This window comes from Mytilus edulis, chromosome 3 (genome assembly GCF_963676685.1).
Source record: "Mytilus edulis chromosome 3, xbMytEdul2.2, whole genome shotgun sequence".
In the NCBI taxonomy this organism is placed as follows: domain Eukaryota; kingdom Metazoa; phylum Mollusca; class Bivalvia; order Mytilida; family Mytilidae; genus Mytilus; species Mytilus edulis.
In genome coordinates, this window is record NC_092346.1 from 38,180,013 (window position 1) to 38,197,642 (window position 17,630).

At 30.3% G+C, this 17,630-nt stretch overlaps 1 protein-coding gene across 10 annotated transcripts in view; it reads right to left on the reverse strand.

Moving 5' to 3' along the window:
- Positions 1 to 4,185: 4,185 nt before the first annotated feature.
- The window catches only part of LOC139516450 (synaptosomal-associated protein 25-like), a 39,817-nt gene continuing 26,372 nt past the window's right edge, over positions 4,186 to 17,630 (reverse strand). For 2 of the 10 annotated variants that reach the window (XM_071306581.1, XM_071306577.1), the window contains 5 exons: positions 13,980 to 14,028; positions 12,431 to 12,548; positions 11,381 to 11,518; positions 10,088 to 10,232; positions 4,186 to 6,954 (listed from right to left, as the gene is read on the reverse strand). In XM_071306581.1, the coding sequence (XP_071162682.1) occupies positions 6,886 to 6,954; positions 10,088 to 10,232; positions 11,381 to 11,518; positions 12,431 to 12,548; positions 13,980 to 14,028 (519 nt within the window). In that variant the 3' untranslated portion in view covers positions 4,186 to 6,885. Of the gene's footprint in view, positions 7,481 to 10,087; positions 10,233 to 11,380; positions 11,519 to 12,430; positions 12,549 to 13,979; positions 14,029 to 17,038; positions 17,088 to 17,630 lie in introns of all 10 variants that reach the window. The other 8 variants (XM_071306580.1, XM_071306575.1, XM_071306585.1 and 5 more) reach the window with 4 other exon arrangements.

Here is a 17,630-nt window from a genome sequence, read left to right on the forward strand (position 1 = left end):
AGCATTTTCTTGGTTTTCGCACAATAACTTTAGTTTAAGTGAATAGAAATCTATGAAATTTTAACACAAGGTTTATGACCACAAAAGGAAGGTTGGGATTGATTTTGGGAGTTTTGGTTCCAACAGTTTAGGAATTAAGGGCCAAAAAAGGGCCCAAATAAGCATTATTCTTGGTTTTCGCACAATAACTTTAGTATAAATTAAAAGAAATCAATGAAATTTTAACACAAGGTTTATGACCACAAAAGGAAGGTTGGGATTGATTTTTGGAGTTGAGGTCACAACAGTTTATGAATTAGGGGCCAAAAAGGGGCCCAAATAAGCATTATTTTTGGTTTTTGCACCATAACTTTAGTATAAGTAAATAGAAATCTATGAAATTTAAACACAAGGTTTATGACCATAAAAGGAAGGTTGGGATGATTTTGGGAGTTTAGGTCCTAACAGTTTAGGAATAAGGGGCCCAAAGGGTCCAAAATTGAACTTTGTGTGATTTCATCAAAAATTGAATAATTGGGGTTCTTTGATATGCCGAATCTAACTATGTATGTAGATTCTTAATTTTTGGTCCCGTTTTCAAATTGGTCTACATTAAGGTCCAAAGGGTCCAAAATTAAACTTAGTTTGATTTTAACAAAAATTGAATTCTTGGGCTTATTTGATATGCTTTATCTAAATATGTACTTTGATTTTTGATTATGGGCCCAGTTTTCAAGTTGGTCCAAATCAGGATTCCATATCAAGTATTGTGCAATAGCAAGAAATTTTCAATTGCACAGTATTGCACAATAGCAAGAAATATCTAATTGCACAATATTGTGCAATAGCAATTAATTTTCAATTGGAGTTATCTTGCTTTGTATAGAATAGTAGTTGATAATATATGTTGGAAATTTGCCAGACATGACTATGATGTCATTTTCTATTTTTATTTGCCAATAACTTTATGTAAATAACTTCATTGGAAATTTGCCAATATAAAATGTTGCTGATGAAGCTTTTTTTCCTTATCTTATTTAAATGTTTTTAGATAATGTATGTTGGACATTTGCCAGACATAACTATGATGTCATTTTCTATTTTTATTTGCCAATAACTTTATGTAAATAACTTCATTGGAAATTTGCCAATATAAAATGTTGCTGATGAAGTTTTTTTTATTGTTTTATACAATAAACAATGTATATTCACTTTTACTACCAACCAATCTTTACCATTCAGTGATAACAAGCACTTTATTTTACATTTAAATATTTTATGATGTATTTAAAAGGGTAGTTATTGTTGCAAACTCCATTAGAAATTTGAATTGATATCAGATTTGGAAAAAGGGAAACAGGGATGTGAAAAAAGGGGGGGGGGTTTAAATTTTTCTCATTTCAGATTTCATAAATAAAAAGAAAATTTCTTCAAACATTTTTTTGAGAGGATTAATATTCAACAGCATAGTGAATTGCTCAAAGGCAAAAAAAACCTTTTAAGTTCATTAGACCACATTCATTCTGTGTCAGAAACCTATGCTGTGTCAATTATTTAATTTTAGATTTAAAAAGTTTGAAGAAGAAATCTTTAATTGATTTGTAAAATTTTGACATTTGTTTTGTGTAAAAAAAAACATTTAATGTCAAAAATTTGATCACAATCCAAATTCAGAGCTGTATCACGCTTGAATGTTTTGTCCATACTTGCCCCAACTGTTCAGGGTTCGACCTCTGCGGTCGTATAAAGCTGCGCCCTGCAGAGCACCTGTTTTTTTTTTACATTAGTTGAGAGAGAATAGTGTTATGCATAATATGTAATATAGTAAACTATAAGGGATTGTGAATAGACAAAACTGTATTCCATTTTTATTGTGCTTTTATTTATTATTGTTATTTTGTATTAATCAAAACAAATAATGTTATGTCATGCTAGCTGCACTATTCAGGATAAATATAATGAGTAGTTTCTTCCAGAGTTACTAAATTCGTGTTACTCAAATATGATTTCATAAGGTATAATGGAATGCCTTGGCTCTCTCCAAGCAAAGCCTGAAGAATTGGAAAAGCCTGAAGAATTTGAATGAAATTGCAACTAAGGTAGTACAATGTATTCAATTTAGAAAACACAAACTGTCTGATTGGGTCAAGCATACTAAAACATTTGGATATTAATACATATGTTATAATGCAGATGGTATGAAGTGTTGACGTGATTACTGTGTATAATTATTTTTACTATGTATAAAAATAAGGTCATAAATAAATAAATATAAATACTTCCATTTGTTATTCATAAGCATTTTCGACTAAACTTATTTTCATTGTGTGCTGTTACACCAATGTCCCAGGTAAAGGGCATGTTTAAGACCTTAGAAACATGTTCAACCACGCCACATTCTTTATGTGCCTGTTCCAAGTTAGGAGCATGTAGTTCAGTGGTTATTGTTGTTTTGTGTCTGTCATATATGTGTTTTTTCATAAACTGTTTTGTTATAGATTAGGCTGTTAGTTTTCTCAATTCAATTGTTTCATATTTTCATGCATGGGCTTTTAATAGCAGACTATATGGTATGGGTTTTTGTCATTGTTGAAGGCAGTACAGTTGCCTATAATTGCTTACATCCACTTCATTTGAAAACTTTGGTGGATAACTGTCTCATTGGCTATATACCACATAAAAAGACAATTAGGTTATTCTGTCTGTAATTTTTGTAACAATAATCAGACCTTTTTTTCAATAAGAAAAATACCAGTACATCTTATTGGATCTTTTCTTAATGTTATTGTTACAGCAGTGTCAAATAAGAATAGGGATGTTCATTCTGAAGCTGAGTGTGAAGAGAGTGCCACACTCTTTGCAAATTTCAACAACTATTTGAGAGGTCCAAAGGTGGCCAGATGCAATGCTTGTGTCAGTAGGTGCTAATCCAAATAAGGATATTAAACCTCATTTTCCAGTGGTGGCAAACCAAATTTCTCTGACCATTAACACGAACAGCCTCTATTACAGGACCTACGAACTGTATTTATTGTTAAATTGTTCTTATTCTGAACACGCTTGAAATATTTTCCACTGGAGGTTGAGCAACCCAACAATCAATCAATTAATAAAGACAAATGAAAACTAACTGCCAGCTGGAAATTTACACCTTACAATCATTCAATACACCAAATGTAGTTGACCTACCACTTATAATATCTGTGAAACGTTTCTTATCATGTGCCTTTTACCTTGGTCACTGATTAATTAAATGATGTAAGATGTCAGATGAATCATGTCCGACAGACTAGTAGTCTTTATGGATTCTATATGCTAAACAAATATTTAAATCTTGAAAACAGAATTTAAGTGCAAACACTTCCAGACTCTGACTTCTCTTGAACTGAATTTTAATGTGCGTATTGTTATGCCTTTACTTTTCTGCATTTGCTAGAGGTATATGGAGGGTTGAGATCTCACAAACATGTTTAACCCCGCCGCATTTTTGCGCCTGTCCCAAGTCAGGAGCCTCTGGCCTTTGTTAGTCTTGTATCATTTTAACTTTTAGTTTCTTGTGTACAATTTGGAGTTTAGTATGGTGTTCATTATCACTGAACCAGTATATATTTGTTTAGGGGCCAGCTGAAGGACGCCTCCGGGTGCGAGAATTTCTCGTTGCATTGAAGACCTGTTGGTGACCTTCTACTGTTGTCTGCTCTATGGTCGGTTGTTGTCTCTTTGGCACATTCCCCATTTCCATTCTCAATTTTATGAATAAATTGCTTTGTTCGGTCACACATCAAATATTTGTCTATACCAGTATTTGATTATCCTATTAATATCTTATTAATAACAATGACTTTTAATGTACAAAATAAAGAAAACATTTCTTTATCTGTGCAGTCTCACTTTGTTTTGATGCAAAGTCATTGACAATGTTTGTTGTTTGACGCAAGAGCAGTGAAATGACAGGATTTATTCAGCATGTTTAATTATCAGTTTTTATTTGGCTAGTAAATTGCAATCAATGTTATACCTATCATTGTAACAACTCTTTGAGGCAATAAAAAAATCATCCATTTGACTTGAAATTCCTATGAGAATTGCACGCATGTTGACTTATTTTTAATGAAAAAATGACCATTTATCAGGGACCTTCTTGACAAAATAACCTTCAAATTTTAACCAGGTCATTTCAGTAAATTATAAAGACATAAGTTAACATAATGATATGAAGATTTTATTCAGACTGTAATACAATAGCTGTCATTTGACTACTCCATAACATAACTGAAACATACTGTTATTATGTCTGTATTCTAGTCTTTAAACCATCATTGGATTAAGCATGATTTACAAGCAATTGTTTTTCGTAAAATGACGATTGTTTTTCGTAAAATGAAGGTGAATTTGATAAAGCAATTACAAATGATGCTTACTATGTAAATGTAAATTTGTTTCAAATGATAGAAATTTAAAATGTGAACTTTTTTTTACATCAATTGTTAAACCACTACAATATTACGTCCTGATAATGCCTTTGTTTCAATGACAAATAGAAATGATGTTAAAGACTGCTACAAAAATAAATAATGCACATAAAACAAAATATATATTATTAGAGATGGTCCTTCACTTTGAAAAATTGTTTAAAATCATTAAATAAAGTTTCATATTGGTTCCATGTATAAAGTAAACAAAATATTCAAAAAGAATTGCTTTTTTAAAACATTGCATATTAAACTGAAATAAGTTTACCAGAAAATCAGATTTCTAAAATACTTTTTTTTTGCTGAATCTATTACCAGAGATAAAACTTCAGAAAATGTTCTCCTGTTTATAAGGTGACCTTTTACAATGGCAGCTACAACTGAGCTTCATAAGTTTCCAAAATGTCTAACATCAATGTAACATAGCTGGAATTTCGACAAAAGAATGAATGCAGATTTACAGATTATTTTCTATTTTCTACATATGTTTTTTGACAAAAAATCACCCCACATAAATAGTTCTCAACATTTATATTTATACATGAGTATTGCACAAAGTAAAATTTTTAACATTCATAATAAAAAATGCTTTTCTCTATCACTAACATCTTCCTATGTACACACATATATATATATAATAATAATAATAATAATGATAGAATGATAAATATAACAAAGAACTGATAGCATTGGAAAGTCAAATTGCCATAAAATATAATTTCAGAATCTAATGAATTCTGGGTAATATTTTCAAAATCATACTACAAAACTTTGTGATTGGTTTAAAATGATATTTGACAATGGAAATTCAACCAATGTTATTTTCATTTTCATGTACGAACTATGGGGTTTAATACCCATAGTCCTTTAAATTCGGAAAAGGTGAAATGGCAGTACATGTATAAGTAAATTTTCAAGAATTGAATAGTATGTTTTGTATCATAACGAAATGGATGTCAAATATTATATAAGTGAACCAGTATTTTTTCTTCTTTGAGCAATATATGAGTGAAATTTGATAAATGAACAATGGGGGGAGAAAAATAAATAAATTTACAGCAAATAATTACTGGAATGTAAATTACTTCAAATGTTTAAACAAGTCTCTCCTTTTAGAGCCCTCTGTCCTATCACAAAACACTAAATTGCTTAGAAATTACAGATATTAGGCAGATTATGAATGATATTATCTGAATAAAATGGCTTTGCTGTCTTAGATTGAAACTAAAAAATTTATAATTTCCAAAAATGTATTCCTTCATTTCAATAAAAATATGTTAAAAGCAATTTAATTCAAATAATGTCTTTCATGTACTTGAAACAGTGAACAACTAAATACACATTCACAGAAAAATTCAACATATTTTTTTTAAATAGTTTGACGCCACACTAGATAAATTTTAAAATACAAACGTAACATTTGATACTTGAAACCCTGTTTAATATTTAGAACATTCTTATATATAGAAGAAACATTTTATCTTTCTTCTGGTTCTCATAAAGACCACGATTTTGGCACCACCAGTCTTACAAAGCATGATAAATCTAGACCTAACTTATTTACACTATATTACAGACTTTCTGTACTGGTGTTACCAATCGGTGTTACCAATCAGTCATGTTCTCTTCTTGCATATTTTACATCACAGCCAATAGATAGTCCAAGCAGTTATTTATTTAACTTGTAACTTAACATTAAATAACGTTCAAACAGAAATCAAAAATAAACTGTAATACAATTTACAATTTACAAATAAATGAATAAGTTACAGATTTCATTGTGGAGTGCAGGTACATTTTTAATTTACATGAGTACTGCAATTGGTTGTTAAGAATTAATATATTGTTTATAAAGCACTAAATATTAGTTAAACACCATTATGTGAAAAAAAAACTCAAAATAAAATTAAATAAGGTCAGAAAGCTAAATGCTGAAAATACTGTAAATTCAGAAATTATTATGATTTTTTTAAGAATGGACAGAAAGGTTAAATTAATCATTGCAGTTTCTGCATACAGATATGTGTTTCAGATATCAAATTGTGAGTTCTTATTATGGTGATAGTTTCACATTAATCAAAACCTCAGAATAATTTCTAAATTTACAGTACTGGATGAATTTCAAAATTTACAATTCAAGAAAATATATTGAACAGTTAGTCTATGGCTAGATTCTCATCTCAACTTTTAAATAAAATAATTGAAGTGAGCCAACAAAAATATTCTTTTACCTCTTTTTTGTTATAAAAATTTACATCTTATAAACTAAGATTTGTCGGTTTTAAGTATGACATAGATTGAAATAATGATGGAGTCAAACATGTATGAGAATGTAGGAAATTCATTTGGCAGAATGCATTTTAACAATAACCAATAAAATGTTGTCTGCTATGAATTGCATTGTGCCGAAACCCATCAAGGGTGAGGAATGTCATCAATTGTCCCGTAGTATCTTCTTTGCTCTGGTATTGGCTACATCTACTCTGTCATTTAGGCTTGTTGCCTGTGTCACAAACAAAACAAAACAAAAAGTAAACAAAAGCGAGAGAAAATAAAAAGTCCATATCAATTCAAAAACGTCGGAAAAGTTCAGATAAAAAAGTTTATAATAAATAGACATTTAGTAAAAGGGTTAAACTCTATGATATGTTAACTACTACTTCTAGGGAAAAAAATGTTCAAATACTGCTTTATTTTGCATTTTTTCTAAAATTTACTACAATGCTGAAAATAACAACACATATTACTTATTTAATAATTTTGAGTTAAAAAACTCTTATCTTAAGATATAAAGAGAAAACACACAACATATATGTCTTTGTTCGGAAGCAGCATGCAAAAAAAATAAATCTCAAATTTCCGTCAACTATGTCAACAACATAAAAGAAAATAAAGAAGTTTTTTCAGTATCATAATCATGCAAAACATAAAATAGAAAAAGAAACGTGACTATAGACAGTTTATGCTTCCTTAAGAATCTTAGTTGCTCGTTGATTTGCTGCCCCAATACGAGTAGCGTTAGAATCAGCCTGAAATTATACAATAGTCATATATCGTTAAATATAGAAATTTTTTATTTGGGTCCACTTTGTCTCGAATTTGGAATATATTTGAGATAAAATGTACTGAAAAAATAAAACAAGAAAATAAGAAAATATTGGCCTATTATCTGCACTAGCTCTATTCTTTGGAAACAAATGTTTTTCTTTAAAATATCCTATTTTGTTGGGATTTACAGTTTATCTTCTATAATCCTTACAAAGAACAAAATTAAAGTAGTGCATATCACTTTTTCTGTAATTTTCAATATTGGCCACTGACTGTGTATCCCCCGGACAAACTGGTGATTTATTCAACTTTTTAAAACCTTTTTCTATTGTTTAGAAGAAAAAAAAGAATTTTCAAAATCACTTGAATTCAAAATTTCATTTTGAAAATAAACTACAAAATATTATATCATAATATTATCCAATATTTTTTTTGAGTCCAAATGAAATCCCCCAAAATCAGAGATCCATAATTTTTTTTTCTTCAGTTTCATAATATTATGATATGTACTCTGTTTATAATGAAATTAGTTGTAAAGCTTTTCTTATTTTTCATAAGGCTGCAAAAGTAGTGAAAATTAAATATTTTGCAGCAAGGCCTAAGCAACAAGAATGTGAAAATCTAACATTGGTTCCTTAGAAAGTCAATTAAGCATCATAAACAGTGCTAGCTATAACATATAAACACCATTAATTCTCCTTCAGAACTTTATGAGTTCTTTTATTGGCCTCCTTAATGCGATCTTGATTTGATCCAGCCTGCAAAACATGCTTTCAGTTGTTAATGTTATCATTTTTAATTCTTTTCTTCATTTATTAATATTATAAAATTCCAAAAGGAAATTCAAAGTAGTCCCTATGCAGGAAAGGGGGAAACAAAATATAGTTACATTTGTTACCTGGTACAAATTCAAAAGTAACAATTAATTTTTTCCTAATAGATCTAATCAATTTCCGTCAAAGCGTGACAGTGGGTTTCTATAAAGTCCTTATCACAATAATGGGTACTAATGTGAATCATCAAAAATAATTAAATTGCACAATGCTTCAATAAAACTCAGATAGAGACGTGATTGCTTGATTGATTGATTGTTGGTGTTTAAACGTAACTTTTAAACGCCACTTTTGGGCTATTTCGTGGCAGCCAGTTTTTATTAGTGTAAAAAGCCGGAGTGGCTAGAGAAAACCACCAACCTTCAGTAGGAAAACCAACAATCCTAGTCAATTAAGATTGGAGTCCAGTGCACCTGCATGAGAGGGGTTTGAACTCACAACCTAAGTGTTACCTGGCTAGTGATTACAGAAGTAGAACTACATAGACCATAGAGAACTGATTGAAATGTGCATCTGTTGACCACAGAAGAGGTTAATTTTAAATAATGCCATCTGAAGGTAGTCACTTTTTTTTGGGGGGGGGGCCTTTTTCTAAGCTTTAATAACTTTCTTAATTCAAACTAAATCCTAGTTTAGAAACCAGACATTTTTAGATTCTACAAAATTCAATACTATTTCTTTATGGAGGAACAAAATTTCTTTGTCCAACTTATACAATACTGAAAAAATGTACCATTCATACATGTTGCAATGTGCTAAATAAATTAAATTTACCATTTTTTTAGAAACTCATAGACTAGTATGACTTAACAATTTACCATATCCACTAGTCACTTCACTGCATTATAGCTTATTATAATTTTCAGTTAAAACTAGGATTAAATACTGTTTACCATTTTATTTTTGCCTTAAACCATTTCTAGTCAACATCACTAGTATTTAACTTCAATATTTCAAAATACCTAAATGTAGTTTATTAAGGCAGAATCCAATATAAATCTATTTGTACCATTTTTATACGAGTTATTTTCAGCTCCTAAAAGTCTCGAAAATAAAACACTTACGAAAATTTGTTAGTTTACTGTAGAAATTTTTCATATTTATATATCAATGTTTTTGTCTTGCAAAGAATTTTTTGTTGGTACTCTCTCTAATTTGATAAATGATGCAACTGCAGGACAGGTTCTAACAATGCAATTACTTGACCTATAGATCTATGGTAGTCTCTTATAATAGGCATTTGATATGAATAATGGCAGGGTGCAAAAAAGGCCTCATAAGGTATCAATGTCATAATAATCAAAAATCTTGTACATGTACCCATACCATTTGCTGGACTACTTGAGCGATGCATTTATATCAATAGCAAATATGTAGAGTTAAACTTACTGTGGATTCATTTATTTTCATGGATATAAATTTTTATGAATTGCTGAAAACTGTATTTTTGGGATATTGTAATCCGTTGTTTTGTCAATATCTCCATACAAGCCTATAGAATTTTTTTGTATTTATTTGAACATTTAAATTCATGATTAGACTATACAGAATTGTCAATATCTGCATACAAGACTATAGAATTTGTTTGTACCTATCGAAACATTTAAATTCATGATTAGACTTTACTATAAAAATCAACAAAAAATTGATAACCACAAAAAAATGATGAATCCACAGTATTAGTTTTTCTTTGGAGTGAAATTTTCTGTGCATAGATACCATTTCCAACAATATAGCTTTAATTATTGTACACACCTTATTTGATATTCTGTCCAGTTGATTGTTTTGTGATGTTATTTCACTTCCCATATCAATGGCCATGTTTCTTAGATTACCCAGCATGCCGCTCACTTCAGTTAAGTTATTTTCCATTTCCTCTTCTCTAGCATCATTTGTAATTCTAAAATTAAAAGAAATTGCCCATAACCCATGAATAATGTAATCTGGAAATTGTCAAATAGTATGTATGCTATTGTTTTTCATGTGACCCAATGTATGTGGGATTTTGTAGTATGATGTTTCTGCATACAAAGATTTGTCACTAAGAGCTACTGTACAAAGTTATGCACCAAACATAAACAATGTTTTAATCCTATCACAGAGGTTCAGATTCAAAATCCAAAGTAAAAGTTAAACATACCTGAATTTGATATACCGTACATCTAAATCCCATTTGCATCAGGCCATCAGCATAACAAGTGTCATACAAGGTTTTACTTCCAAAGGAGTCAAATGTCAGTCAAGGTCAGAGGGACTTTACTTTGGTAAATGACAGAACCCCAGCCTATGATGCAACTGCATACCAAGTTTTGTTTACCTTAGTTTGATCAAAGGTCAGTCAAGGTCAGAGTGACTTGACTTTGGTATATTGCACATCCCCAGCCCTTGATGCAACAGCATACCAAGTTTTGTTAACCTAAGTTTTACAGTACAATAGAAATGAGCTACATGCTAATTCGACAAAGATTTACTTTACTAGGAATCAATTTTAAAGTAAAGGTCAGAGGGACTTTACTTTGGTATATGACATATCATCAGCCCATGATGCAGCTGCATACCATGTTTTGTTAACTTAGTTTTATAGTACAATAGAAATGAGCTACATACTAATTCGATAAGATTTTCTTTACTAGTAATCAATTTCAAAATGGACAAAACGATTCCTCTATATTCCCAATATCAGGTAGATCTCACAAAACATGCTAGAACCGGTAACATTTTCGCACCTGTCCCAAGTCAGGAGCCTTTGACTTTTGACCTTTGTTAGTCTTGTGTTTTTTTAATTTTTATCTTAGTTCATTTATATGTTATGGAGTTTGGGGTGACGTCCATTTTCATTGAACTAGTAAACATTTTGTTTAGGGGCCAGCTGAAGCCCACTTTCCAGGTGTATGATTTTTTCACTGTGCTGAAGACCCTGTAGTGGACTGTTTTCTGCTCTTTGGTCTGGTTGTTGTCCCTTTGACACATTCCCCATTTCAATTCTCAATTTTATAATTATTGTGTGCAACTACTGATAGTGATAACAATTTCTTATGATAATCTTACTTGGTGATAAATCCTCCTTGTGGTCCAGCCCCATTTCGTTCATCAACCATAACTCTTGGTCCATCTGTGTTCACTTTGCCATCTTCAGATGCTTTCCATGTTTTATCATAAGCTCCTCCTTTCTCAAAGTTCTTCATTCTGTTGGGAAAAAACGATAAATGACTGCCTCCGTGTTTGAAACAAACAATTTATAGTTGTTTAAGAATTGAATTTTTTTTTATCTGTGATTCAGTACCAGCAGAAAAAAATAAAGAGATGTGGTATGATTGCCAATGAGACAACTATCCACCAGCATCAAAATTATGTAGATGTAAGCAACTTAAGGTTTCAATGCAGGCTTCAACAATGAGCAAAATACTAGTGTTCCAATAGAGTGAGAGTTAAGCATACGCCAGATCTGTATGCATGTCTGGCCTTCAACTATGAGCAAAATACTATTATTTGCATAGAATGAGAGTTTAGAATCACTAGATCTGTATGCAGGCAAACAGACAAAAGAAATTTCATTTACTCTCTTAGTTTAAAGTTCAGCATACCCCAAATCTGTATGCGAGCATAAATACATGAGAAATGTATTAGTTAGATGAGATTTCAACATTCTCTCGGTCAATAAGCTGGAAAAGAGACCTGACAAATGCAAGTAATTGAAAAAATTAACTAAATTAGCATACTCTTCACCGAAAAATCTGAAATGAAAAGGTATGCTATTTTAGATATGTTTTGAAAAATGGAATAAAAGAATTATCACTTGGTCTTTTTCCCGAATGGTGAAATGGTTCATTCTTGCATCCTGTGAAATATGCTATGCTAAAAATTACTTATACAATTCAGAGACTTTTTAACACGAATTATGACTATCTGGCCAAAATATGTAGATTTTTCACACAAAAAGGAGAATTTCTAATTTGAGATGAGAACGTATTCCAGTTGAATAATTATTTGATCAAAGGTCAATTAAGTAAAGTTACAAAGTTTATTACACTTTATATTTTTTCTTTATCCAAGTTAACATTAAGCTGAAATAAAAATAAACTATATCTGTAGATATACCGTTTCCATGGCAACACACATAACCCACAACATTTTTCCATTCCTTCCAGATTTTTCTCTGCATCTTTCATGTCCTGATTAATCTGGTCCATACCTTCTTCAATCCTATCAAGTTGTTCTAAAGAAAGTATAAAATAAGGCATGATACTGACCGACATAATGATCATGTGACATGCTGTAAACGACTTAATAAAACCTGGCACGCAAAAATAATTTTAAAGTTGAAATGTTTCATGTAAAATTTGGAAATTAAAATGTCTGCAGAACCATTTTTATAATCTGAACCATGGTTTCAAATCTCTCTTGGAAAGACAGTAACCAGTCCAAAGGCTTATCATATTGTCATAAAAATGAGGATTGGAACTCTGTAGTTAACAATAAATAGAAACATAAATTTTAACAACATATGTCTTTTTTTTTTATTTCTATCAAAAATTTGTAATTTTCACATTAAACTAACCTTTAACTTATTGTAAGAAATATCAAAACGTTTCATATTCTTTTCAGTATTTATATCAATACTTTTTATTTGTTTTCATATTCAAATCTTAAACGCTTATCAATGTATATATAATATAATTGTATATAATTATAAGACATACAGTCAACCTTTAGCTAGCAACAATCAATTAATCAATCATTTTTAAATTATATTTTTTTTCCCCTAAATTTTTTTTTCTTGTTGTAAGTTGTGAAATTGCTAGACTTGTAATTATCTAACCTACATAATAGTCTTCTCATACATGCCTCTTTAATGTCTAATTGATTTTCAATTGACAAAATAATACATTTAATTGCTATTGCTTTTACAATGTTGTATGAATTAGCCATTTCAAATGAGGTTGGGCTGGCTGAATACTGATACCACCATTTCAGGGCCTTTTATAGCTGACTATGGGGTGTAAGTTTTGTTCATTGTTGAAGGCTGTATGGTGACCTATAGTTGTTTTTTTCTGTGTCATTTGGTCTCTTGTGGAGAGTTGTCTGATTGGCAATCATACCACATCTTTATTTTTTATATTTCTAGAGTTCAGTCTTACGCAAAATTAATGAATGCCCAACTAGAAAAGCCTTTAAAATGTTGAATGCATTAATAATTCTTAATGAGGTTGCACCTGCTTAATATTGATACAAACAATGCATACAACCAATCCAATTTTCCAGAAAATTCAGTGGAATATGATATCCAGACTAAAAATGTTCAATGGCCTGGGTATAGTACAGAAAAGACAATTTGCACATTTTTTTAATTGATTTTGAGAAAACTACATGTTTAAAATTTGTTTGTTGACACAGAATAAGTCTTCCCTTAATGATATTATCATAGTATATTGCAAATGGATGGATAGATGAACTAACAGACAGACAGACAGACAGACAGACCAGAAAACATAATGCCCCACTTTACCTGACTTTTGTAGGGCAGGCATACAAATAAAATGATTATGCAATAAATATTAATTCTCGACCACAAATCTTTCATGTTCTAACTGAATATGTCTATTTCTAAATGACATTTAATATTACAGCATGAATAAAATGGCCTTACCCCCTTGTTGGTCCAACATAACAATGGTTTTAATTCCTACATCTTGGGACTGAAATAAGGGTAAAAATAAAAGAAAATATAAGCATGCAACAACATAAATACAGCCAAAACGATCCTTCTCAAGAATTTATTATCATTCATATTGAAATTTTATGAAAAAGTGAAATATTCAGCAAAGTAATGCTTAGAATTAGACCAGTAATTATAAATCAATTACTTTTGGAATTTTCTTTTTTTCAAATTTATAAATATCCTGAGCTTCAAACAGAAAAAAAGAAACAAAATCTGTGATTTCAATTTCTGTGGAATTTTTTTTTTTGTAAGTGTTCTGCACAGGATTTTAACATATTTCTTTTTTGTAAGTGTTCTGCACAGGATTTTAACATATTTTTTGTTCATTGCACATTTTAAAATAATTTTCAGTGATTATAATTGAATTTGCCTGCCAGTGTCAAGTAGGCAACTTCCAAAAATTCAAAGTTAATCAAATTCGAAATATAGAAAGTGAAATATAAAGTATAAATCAAATGATTTTCTGGAAAAAAAGTTAATAAAAAGAAGAATTGTTTTGGCTATGTTCAACAAAATAATGTGCTGACAATAATATACACAAGCCCATTGAAACCTTACAGTCTTTAAGTTTAATGTGTGAAATACAATTAATGTCACATACATGTATTTTAATTAATCTGTTCAATAATAGTTTCATCAACTGTTCTGTAAGTTTTCAATGTACATCTTTCTGCCATAAAATTAAATTGGTTTGTAACTAAAGCCATCCCTATATCCTAATACATTTTAATATAAGTAAAGGAAGGTTGTAAAATTGGATTGAGAATCAATAAAACTAAACTATGCTGCCAGTGTACAGTAAAAACCTTTAAATTCAAACTAAGCATTTTGAAAGAAATCCTATAAAATTGATTCTACATAATTTCAAATCAGGAAAATTACACCAGATGGACCAAAATAACAGCAACCTAACAACAAAAACAAAACAAAAACCAAAAACATCCAGAGATAAAAATATAGTCTTCCACAGAAGACATTTCTTTTCATCTTATTTGTTTCTTTTGGCTGATGGCTTGAGTTTATTTTCTAAAAAAACACTGTAACTCACGCAAAATTCTAGTGCATATCTTTTGTATAGTTCTTAATTTAAACAAAAATCATTTGAGGAGCCCATAAATGTTTTACTGATCCTATAATTAAGGTTTATGAACACCATTTATAATAAATCATCTTTCAAAATGATAATTATTTTTAGATCAACTTAAGTGATTAAAATTTTTGTTTCTTTTCATTTTTTAAAGTGCATTTTTCAAGTCTACTTTAAATTAGTCTTTACAACAAAAACAATCTTGGATAACACTGCACAGAAGTCTACTTCGTGAAATCTACAACAACATAACAACAACAAAAACAACCACTACTTAAGTCTAGTAATATAAAATATGAAAGTTGTTTCTTGAGGCCACACTAAAATAATTTGTTGTTCTTTAGACCTTTTGATTAATAAATGACACCTTAAAGGGGCACTAGCTGTCAAATTCATTGTGACCAATTTGACTCAAATTCTCATATTTGGTTTATAACAATGTAAAACATTTATCCAAACTATCAAAATTCTAAAATAAACAGTTTACAGAGCATGGGGTAGATAATATATAGGTTCGTTTCGTGTGTATTTTAGTCCAGACGCCATCTAATTAACTATCGATTTGACCTCAGATGACCATATAAGCGATGTAAACAAAAATAAAGATACGAATAGATTAAACCAACACGTGCAATTGCATTTTTATAGGTCTGTTTGATTTTATTTTATAGATTAAAAATAGATGTTTCTCATTGTTTTTAACCATATAAGAATGATTTTATGTGCATCGAATTAGTAATCAAATGATTTACCGTAGTTTCACTTTCTTTGTTGACATTCTTTTTCTTTAAATAACCAGTACACGTACAATGAATGCGTTGTCAATCTCTAGCTAGGGGTTAACTTGAAGTTCACATGAATACCGGTTAGAATGATGATGACGTTTTCACTTGCAAGTGAATCAGTCAAAAATTATGTTTAATCGCTTATTTCAACAAAATTAAAGGAAATTGATTGCTAAAAGCAAATTATTATTTCATTATTCCAATTTGATTAATGATTGATCTAAAAAAATCATACTTTATTTTTTTATATATATCGTAGCTAGTGCCCCTTTAATATTGCCTCTTTTTTGTCTTTAAATTTGCCATTTTTTTAAATCAAATATAAAATTTTCAAACACAATCTTAAAAGAAAGTTTTGTCTTTTCCTTGGCATATTATGGTCTGCTCTTTAAACATATGTAATTTATGATAAAAAGTTGAGAATATTGCTCACTAGCCTCTTTTTCAGTTGAAAAAAAACCTCATGCAAAACAAGGAAGAAGAAATGAATCTGGAAAAGCCTCCTACTTTTTATTATGAGAACAGTGAGTCAGTTGTATATTCTTTACAAAGTAATTACAGGGGAGATATCAAATAGCCTCTTTTTAAAGTCTTAAAACAGAGAATACAATTGTTCTCCCCTTTGAAACTTGGCTGAGAGGAGGACTGACCAAAAAGGAGCACAATATTGTTGATTAAAAATATCTGGACTGCAGGAAAACCACATTTGATTTTACTAGACATAATACTTAACTTCCCCCCCCAAAAAAAAATAAAAAAAATATACTTTTTTTTCATTACTTGTGTGTTACAAGAAAACTTCAACTGAATCCTCTATTTCTACTCAGAATTCAATAAAATTCAATTTCTATCTTTATGTATAAACCTAAGGACAAAAAACCTTTCCAATAAAAAAAGGCTGAGCTCTGTCGCACCAATACCAAAAGCACAAATAAACAGCCATATTCGCTCATATACAAATCGTCCCTAAAACAGCTAATAGAATTTCAGGAAAGACACTATCTAAAGCTTTTGGACACACTAAATGATACAACATTTAGCTACATTTGTGTTGGCTTTTATATGAGGGTTACAATACCACATCAAAAGGAGATATTACCCATCATGCCTCTTACCTCCTTGTTCATCCAACATAACTAATGTTGTTATCCCTGCCTCCTTACCCTGATATTGATTGGTTGTAATAAAAAATTACTACCATGTAATATAACCTTAAATATGGGGTTTAGATTTACTACAAGATTGTAATAAAATGAAAAGTTCACATATTGTCGTCTTAAGCGAACCCCCACTTGTAATTCAAAGTACCGGTATTGGGAACAGGAAGAAGGTTTCTAGCAGACCCAGAAAAGCACTCACACAGTTGAACTTATCACTGTCAAGATGTTGAATAAATGTGACGAAGTACTGGAGAAATGTGTATGAAAAGTCAAAGTTTCGGCACACAGGAATAACAGATCCTAAAATTGCTCACACATTTCTAGTTATCAAACTCAAGGTTCTGTCGGTGACCAAAGTTGAAGTTAATCTGTTCAATAGAAAATTGTGTTGAATTTTTTTTTTCGACAAACAGATGGACAGACAATATGACATCATTATAGCCCAGGGTAAAAAACTGGGATAATAATATTACCATCTTGTAGTAAAACTTTGAACAAGGTGGGCTCCGACTTAATTACTAGAAGACCAACTGACTGATTATGTCTA